Source organism: Oncorhynchus clarkii, chromosome 17 (assembly GCF_045791955.1).
Source record: "Oncorhynchus clarkii lewisi isolate Uvic-CL-2024 chromosome 17, UVic_Ocla_1.0, whole genome shotgun sequence".
NCBI lineage: Eukaryota > Metazoa > Chordata > Actinopteri > Salmoniformes > Salmonidae > Oncorhynchus > Oncorhynchus clarkii.
Window position 1 is genome coordinate 73,170,004 of NC_092163.1, and position 9,134 is coordinate 73,179,137.

The 9,134-nt window shown below is 40.1% G+C and overlaps 1 protein-coding gene across 1 annotated transcript; it reads left to right on the forward strand.

Annotated features, from left to right (window-relative positions):
* The first annotated feature begins 6,701 nt into the window (after positions 1-6,701).
* Positions 6,702-8,821, forward strand: LOC139371418 (small ribosomal subunit protein uS12). Its single transcript, XM_071111814.1, has 4 exons — positions 6,702-6,797; positions 7,309-7,468; positions 7,731-7,851; positions 8,632-8,821. The coding sequence occupies exons 1-4, from the start codon at positions 6,794-6,796 to the stop codon at positions 8,776-8,778; spliced, it is 432 nt and encodes a 143-aa protein (XP_070967915.1). The 5' UTR covers positions 6,702-6,793; the 3' UTR covers positions 8,779-8,821.
* The last annotated feature ends 313 nt before the right edge of the window (positions 8,822-9,134 follow it).

The window sequence follows — 9,134 nt, forward strand, 5'->3', positions numbered from 1 at the left end:
ACTCCGCGTTTCGGCGTGCACAAGAACACCCCTTAGCCGTGCTATATTGGCCATATACCACACCATTTCACATTTCTTACTTAAATATCACAATATCACATAACTACCCTACAGGGAGCATTATAAGCTGCTGCTTTGTATTCAGAGCATGTTTACAGGCATCTGAATTGAAATATCAATCAAATATGATATGAAGAAATGTATAAACAGTACGTGTACAATACTGCCTAACATTTTAGCTTAATATCTGATCTTATATTTAGATATAAAGCCCCTGTGCTGTGTATTCAAGAAAGGTTGACTGGAGGCTGCTGGAGCCTAGGCAGCAGCAGCTGGGGCAAGTATCAGGGTTATGACAAAATGCCACATGCCAAAACAGGATGATTAAGAAGTCAGCAGGGTTCAGAAGGTGGGGGTATTCAAGGCACCATGATTTACCGGGCAATCTGCTATGTCATATTTCAGTCAAAATATGGTGGATCCGGCTCCCCCAGAATAATGCATTCATTAAAGTTATACAAAATACAATTCATGGGATATTATATCCATGTTCTTAAAATGAACTGCAATAATTCCATTGTCAATCACTAGAACCAAAATCAATGAATTGCTGTTCAATGGAATACTACAACCAAATACATTAATTTACTATAACAATCTGTACCCTTTTCGTCACAGTTAACATATTCTATTCAATATATTCAACTGTAAAGCTAAAGAAAATAACGTTTCTGCGTTACAGAAATAACTAAAGTTTTTTATGTGATTATCGTTATTACAGTTTTATTATTTGTGTGGCAGCTGTGCCAGACATACTGAGGTGAATAGCGTAGAATAAAATAGAATTCCTCCATCTAGCATCATACGGAGCTGTACTCAAATAGTGTAATTCTCAGAGGAAAGCTGTCTCTGCAGTATACAGCGAACATAATTTGTCTCCATCTCATCTCTGATGTAGCAGCATTCATCCCTGCCTATTTTTTTGTAGTGCATATATGGATTTGCCCTGTAAACTGATGCCTTCAGTGCAACACCCATGGATTGTCTCTTGTATTTCACTGACAGAGCCCTAGTAGCTACATTTGCATTGCAGATGTGCACACTACAGTATCGTACCCTACAGTAACAGTGCAGTAAATGTACAAGAAGGAAATCACTATCACAATGGTTACAGATGATACGAGATCATGCTTTTTACAGATTCACAAACGCATTCTAAAACTGTATCTTTCTCCTCATTCTCACGGTCTCCATCACACTATAAAATACCTTCGTTCTCCCCCTCCGCCTGCACAGCATCCATCCATCGCCCTGCCTGACTCCAGCCTAGAGTTGAAATAGCTCCTTTCACACCTACCTTTTTTCCACAACCGCAGACACTTGATCAAAGGACAAAGAGAGCTGCAGAAAAACGACAGAAAAGAAATTCAAATACATAAATAAGTCTTGTTTTGCCATGGAGCCGGCCAGGTGAGACTGCCACAGATGATGACTGCTTCATAACGTTCTTCGATAAGAGCCGAAGCCTGAACCTAATGATGGACACGGGCAGCAGCCAATCGGCATTTAGAGGGAGGGGTAATCATGTGTCACGGTCACACCCACTCAGAACACACGCGCACAAAGCCCATGAGCTGTCCTCAACAAAACTGATTCATAAATACACCGATACTTATATGTTCAAGGTCAGTATGCTTGCCGGGATTTTTGTTCGATAGGGAAGGCAGCCCCATGATTAAATGACCTAGATACGATGCTATCTCTATTGGAATTCATTTGAAGGATAAACCAGTTATCTAGCCCTCATATCATCATGGCCACCTAATCATCCCCAGCTTCCAATTGGCTCATTCATCCCCCCCCTCCTTTACTCTGTAACTCCCCAGGTCGTTGCTGTAAATGAGAACGTGTTCTCAGTCAATTTACCTGGTAGAATAAGGGTCAAATAAATCAAATAACTAATTCAGAAGAAAAATAGCTCTGCGTCCGATTCGATCATGGGTTAATGAAGCAGTATGACAAAAGGCATGTTAAACCACTGGAATTACATCCTCATTTTCATCAACGGAATATAGCTGTCTGACTATAGAGGAATCCGTTCTGTCTCCTAGACTCGTCCACCCTTCTGTCTGTTCATCAGTAACCCATGAATGATGAGATTGTACAATATGCTTGTAAAGAACAGGCAGGCCCGCACACTGTTGACGCTCCTCAGCAACCAGAGCAAATGAAACAGTTACTTCGAGGTTTCGGAGTGTGACGTCACCGATGTACACGCCACTGGCGCGCACCGCTAACTAGCCAACCATTTCACACCAGTTGCAGCAGCAGGCACTGTATTTCAACCCCCTATAACTAATTTTATTATGACAACTGACTGGTGTTACCACCCCTTAATTTAAAATATAACTATTATATCATGAGCATTTGCTATTATATTATGATGTTTTGGCTCTATTTTATTACTATTTAGATTATTACAATATGAATCAGTCCATTGATAGCCTATGTTTGTTTTTTTAAACTTTTTTATTGTAGCATATTGTACCTAGGTTTTCCTCGGTTTGAACTTGGACCCATTTGTATGTACGTAATCCTTTATGACCATATGTAGCTCTGTGATGAATTATGATTGACTATGCGCAAACGTAAATTGAATTGTTTCCACACCAACCATGCATCATTTGCTTAACGGTCATGTAAAGTGAAATGTGTATATTTTGGTGTGTGAGCACAGTCTGTTTGACCTGACGAATAAGATCCGTTTCGATCGAAATGTAGTCAATAAAGCGGGGAATTAGGCTGCTCTGCAAGTGCCGCGGTTTTGGTGGGGGCGATGGGTAACGACTGTTGTCGATGTGTGTAGAGTCTCTGATTCACTCCCAGGTTGGGGCGAGGAAAGGGACGAAAGCGCAGTACTGTTAGACCGCTGACCGCTGCCTACCTCAAATCATCCCATTGGATTCCTGACATACAGTGCAGTCCAAAATTATTTGAGCAGTGACACATTTTGTTGTTGTTTTGACTCTGTACTCCAGCACTTTCAAATTATACAATGACTATAAAGGTTCAAGTGCAGACTGTCACCTTACATTTGAGGGTATTTCCATCCATATCGGGGTACCGTTTAGAAATTACAGCACTTTTTGTATATACTATAACAGCAACAGTGTGTGAAAACCTTGTGAAGACTTATAGAAAACGTTTGACCTCTGTCATTGCCAACAAAGGGTATATAACAAACTATTGAGATAAACTTTTGTTATTGACCAAATACTTATTTTCCACCATAGTAGTAGTAACCAAAAAAGTGTTAAACATATCAAAATATATTTGAGATTTGAGATTCTTCAAAGTAGTCATCCCTTTGCCTTGATGACAAATTTGCACATTCTTGACATTCTCTAAACCAACCAATTAACAGGTGTGCCTTGTTAAAAGTTAATTTGTGGAATTTTTTTATTTCTTAATGCGTTTGAGCCAATCGGTTGTGTTGTGACAGGGTAGGGGTGGTATACAGAAGATAGCCCTATTTGGTAAAAGACCAAGTCAATATTATGGCAAGAACAGCTCAACTAAGCAAAGTGAAACGACAGTCCATCATTACTTTAAGACATGAAGGTCGGTCAATCCAGAAAATTTCAAGAACTTTGAAAGTTTCTTCAAGTGCAGTCGCAAAAACCATCAAGCGCAATGATGAAACTGGCTCTCATGAGGACCGCCACAGGAAAGGAAGACCCAGAGTTACCTCTGCGGCAGAGGATAAGTTCATTAGAGTTACGAGCCTCAGAAATTGCAGCCTAAATAAATGCTTCACAGAGTTCAAGTAACAGACACATCTCAATATCAACTGTTCAGATGAGACTGCATGAATCAGGCCTTCATAGTAGAATTTCTGCAAAGAAACCACAACTAAAGGACACCAATAGTAAGAAGAGACTTGCTTTGGCGTCCGTTGGTCTGATGAGTCCAAATTTTAGATTTTTGTTTCCAACCGCCGTGTCTTTGTGAGACACAGAGTAGGTGTGATGGTGTGGTGGTGCATTGCTGGTGACACCATCTATGGTTTCTTTAGAATTCAAGGCACACTTAACCAGCATGGCTACCAAAGCATTCTGAAGCGATACGCCATCCTACCAGTCTTGCGCTTAGTGGGACTATCATTTGCTTTTCAACAGGACAATGACCCAACACACCTCCAGGCTGTGTAAGAGCTATTTGATCAAGAAGGAAAGTGATGGAGTGCTGCATCAGATGACCTGGCCTCCACAATCACCCAACCTCAACTCAATTGAGATGGTTTGGGATGAATTGGACCGCAGAGTGAAGGAAAAGCTGCCAGCAAGTGCTCCGCATATGTGTGAACTCCTTCAAGACTGTTGGAAAAGCATTCCAGGTGAAGCTGGTTGAGCGAATGCCAAGAGTGTGCAACGCTGTCATCAAGGCAAAGGGATGACTACTTTGAAGAATCTCCAATCTCAAATATATTTTGATTTGTTTAACACTTTTTTGGTTACTATATGACACAATATGTGTTGTTTCATAGTTTTGATGTCTTCACTATTATTCTACAATGTAAAAAATAGTAAAAAATAAAGAAAAACCATTGAATTAGTAGGTGTGTCCAAACTTTTGAATGGTACTGTATGTGAATTTGTCCAAATGCTTTTGGTTTCCTAAATTGAAGGGACTATGTACAAAAAGTGCTTTAATTTCTAAATAGTTTAATGACCCGATATGGATGAAGATGCCCTCAAATTAAAGCTGACAGTCTGCACTTTAACCTCATAGTCTTTGTATCAAATCTAGTGCTGGGTCACAGAGCCAAAACAACAACAAAAATGTGTCACTGTCAAAATACATTTGGACCTCACTGTATATTATTAGAGGACATCTTGAATTATGTCTCTGTAGTTGCTTTGTCACATGAAATTAGACGTGATAAAGCAAGACTAGTCAAATGAGTCTACTAGTGATGGGAAGCCGAGAAGACTGGGACCATTTTCAATTCTTCACCAATGGTGGAAGTTGTAGTTGTAGTACCTAGCTAGACAAGTATAAGCAGGGATTTCACCTCACTACTCTTTCGCATAATTTACTGGCTACTATATCATCTTGAGCAGATATAATGTCTCTTCAGAGCTGAGTTGTCAGGCAGGAAGAGAGATGCTCATGAGTTTGATGGAAGGCCGGTTAGAGGAATGAGTGGGATGGAAGATGGCGGAAACATATATTTGTTTGAAACTGCTAGTGAGTCGAGTGAAGCTAATAGTACAGAAAGTGAGAATGAGTGGGTTACAGTGGCGAAGATAAAGGGAAACAAGAGAAGTAAAAGCTGTGTTGGAAAATATGAAACCACTAGACTTATTTTGGGTCGGAGTCAGCGTTTTGGATCAATGCTACTTGGGAAATCCATTTCACATCTCCAGGAAAATGTGTTGGAAGAAAGTGTGGAGTCGGTGAGAGTAACAAAAAGTGGTCTTATTTAGATTTTTTGTGTGCCTGCGAAACAGAAGAAGGGTGTTTTAAGACTGAAAAAGATATCGGAGTGGAATGTTTCCTGCATGGATTTTCGTAGCAGGGTAACTATCAAGCTGGTTATTTCTGGGGTGGCGCAAGAAGTAAAGGCAGAGGATATAACTGAAGACATAGATGGAGTTGTTGGTGCACGTCGACTGACTTGTATGGTGGACGAAGAAAAGAAGTTCACTTCATCCATGCTACTGTTCTTTGATGAAGAGTCTCTCCCTTCTCATATAAAGTTAGGATTCATGAGATACCCTGTAAAAGCTTTTGTGCATAAGCCCAGTGTCAGTGTCATACATGTAAAATATTTGGTAATGTGTAAATTTTGTGCAGAAGGTAAGAATATTGAACGCCAGAAGAAGGGAAATATTGCAACTGTGGAGGTGAACATGCGCCTGAATTCTTGAAGTGCCCTGGTGAAGGAGAATGAGGTGGTAAGGGTAAGGAGTGTCCAGTGTGTCTTCTACCTGGAGGCAGTGAGAAAATTAGAAGGAACGAGTGAGTGGCAGGGAAGAAGCAATGGTAGTAGAGCCACAACCAGGGAAGATTTCTCATCAACCAAGGGATAGTGAAATTCTACATGCTAAAAAGGTGGATGTTGTATTATTTATTGCAATGGTCATAAACTGTACAGCACAAGCGGAAAATAAGTCTACAAAAATTGGAATCACTGTGAATAACGCTGAAAGTTTATTTGGTTTTGTGATTTACTCTTGGTGAATGTAGCCCCATCACAGGCCCCTGAGCCTGTGTAGGGATGTATTTTGGAGTGGAATGTGATTGAAGAAGTGTGATATTTATTTATTTTTTGTTTACATGTTTTATTTTGTATTGTGTTGTTTTCCCCCTTTCCCGAAATGTGTTTGTTTGTTTCTTATTCAATACCCAGTTAAGCTGGTGGCTGTAATTCACCATTAACATTTGATGCCAACCGCCGTTAAATCCCATCGAAGAAGAAGAATGTCTCTTCAGACTCGTTTTGACTGATGATTTTTCGCATTTTGAATCAGGCACGTAAACATCTCAATATTATATAGACTTGATATAACAAAGCTATCCAAATAGTGCACATGTGCCATTTCCCTAAATCGTGTATTTTTAATAATGTTTATTTAAATGTAGCTAAATTTAAAATACGCTAAATTTACCGAGAGAAAACTATGCCAAACAGGCATGTTAGTATCCACCTCTGGGGTCCTGCGAGGAGACATTGCCGCGGAGGATTCTGGTCTTCTTTCTTTCTAACCTGAGTTCGTAATCTGCAGACATGGGTACGATAATTTTCTATTTTTAACGGAATGGTTACAAAATATATCAGTGTCTTTTCTATATTGACATGGAATTTGAATGTATTCTTACCCATTTCGTTATTATCGTGGCAGAACAGGATGTATTTCTAGACATATTCTGAAATTTGCCACCAGCCAACTAGCGCGATCACCGCAACGTGGAGACGGCCATAACATGCCGTCAGTGCTGGCCAGCGCTTCCTTTTCAGTCACCAAACATTTATGTAGCCAGTTACCAGAGTTTTGGTTACAAAGTTGTTGAAATGGATGTGCACTCTGCATAAGCAATTTGGTTAAATGTAACTTAATTATTTTCCAATGAACTTAATTGTTAGCCAACTGCCACAGTGTTAACCGCATTTGATGCGGTGTTAATGTCCGGTTATCTTGTGTAGCTACCGGTAGTTGGCTGACTGGTCAAACAACGTTTTGTTGGACATTATTATTAAGTCAAAAGCCAGCATTTTTAACTATTTACTTTGTATCTCTTCAGGAAAGTGTCGTGGTCTGCGTACAGCCAGAAAGCTGCGTAACCACCGTCGTGAGCAGAGATGGCACGATAAACAGTACAAAAAGGCCCATCTCGGCACTGCCCTGAAGGCTAACCCCTTCGGAGGCGCTTCCCACGCCAAGGGAATTGTACTTGAGAAAGTGTAAGTACATCACAACACCCCTAATATCCTCACTAATAATCAGGGACGTATTGAGAGACTGTCTTGTTTGGAGTGCACATCTGGTTTCAGCCCCCCCATTTAATCTTATTTATAGCATAATCTGAAAGCCAAAACAGATTCTAGTTCAGCAGCACCGCTACTCTGTTAATATAGGCCCTAATGTCTTCTCTGAGTATCAATAATGTGTAATGACATGTCAACCAATAGGCCAGTTCCCAATGTTTCTATCCCTGTCTTACAGTGGTGTTGAAGCTAAGCAACCCAACTCCGCCATTAGGAAGTGTGTCAGGGTCCAGCTCATCAAGAACGGCAAGAAGATCACCGCCTTTGTCCCCAATGATGGTTGCTTGAACTTCATCGAGGTAAGAGTTAACTAGTCAGCCTGGCACCCAAGCATTTTTCCAAAGTAGTGTTTTTTATTTTATTCAATGACTTTAACATTTTTATTTACACCCACTGTGTAAAGGGTCTGATGGATGCAGTTTAGTGTCTATAAACTGTGCCTGATATCCACTAACAAATGCAAGACTCCCCATAAATAATAGGGCTGTCTACAGTGAGATCAAATGAGCCTAAATATTTGATGTGAAGCCTGTATATTTTGAATTTAGGAGCACCAGTACGCCTAGAAAAATGTAACGATTCTAGCTTTAATCCTAATATTGCGTTTCTTAATTCCATTCTATTATTTAGATTTGTGTCTATTGTTAGATATTTCTGCACCGTTTGAGCAAGGAACACAAGCATGTGTATGCAGCAATAAAATGTGATTTGATACCTCAACTATTTTCCATTGTGCGCCTATTATTTAATTATTATTATTATTTTTTTTTTTATCCGTTATTTCACCCGGTAAGTTGACTGGGAACACGTTCTCATTTACAGAAACGACCTGGGGAATAGTTACAGGGGAGAGGAGGGGGATTAATGAGCCTATCGTAAATTACTTTGTACATGCATTTTTTTCCCCAATTTAAGCGCACGTGCTCCTTGTAAAAAATAACATCAGCATAGAGCCCTGAATAATCTTAAGAAAGAAAGTAATATATATTTGTGTATATGTGATGTAGCCTGGGACGATATTTATAATATTCAATTATGCATTTTGTCGTGTATCCAGCTTGTTTCCCTTGGTCTTTCAGGAAAATGATGAAGTTCTTGTGGCAGGATTCGGGCGTAAGGGCCACGCCGTCGGTGATATCCCTGGTGTACGTTTCAAGGTGGTCAAAGTGGCTAACGTCTCCCTGCTGGCCCTCTACAAAGGCAAGAAGGAGAGACCCAGATCTTAGACAGTTCTGATGGGGAAATCAATAAAATGTTTTCACAATTCCAGTTGGTTTGTTGTGCATTTTGTTGTGCATTTTGATATTATGTTGCAGAGATGGGCAACTCTGGTGGTCCTCGAAGTGTTGTTTTTGTTCCTTTTCCAAATCGCCATGTGATTTAGACCTGGGATACCAGGTGTAGTGTGTGTGTGCGTGCCATTGAAAGAATCAGCTGACATTCTGGCCCCAGAGGACTGAAGTTGCCCATCCTGGTTCCTGATCTGAAGGTCTTCTCTGATTCACTTCTACATGACCAGGTTGATAATTAGAATAACAACTCAAGCGATTTATTTTTTATAAAGTTAATGTCCTCAAGATGT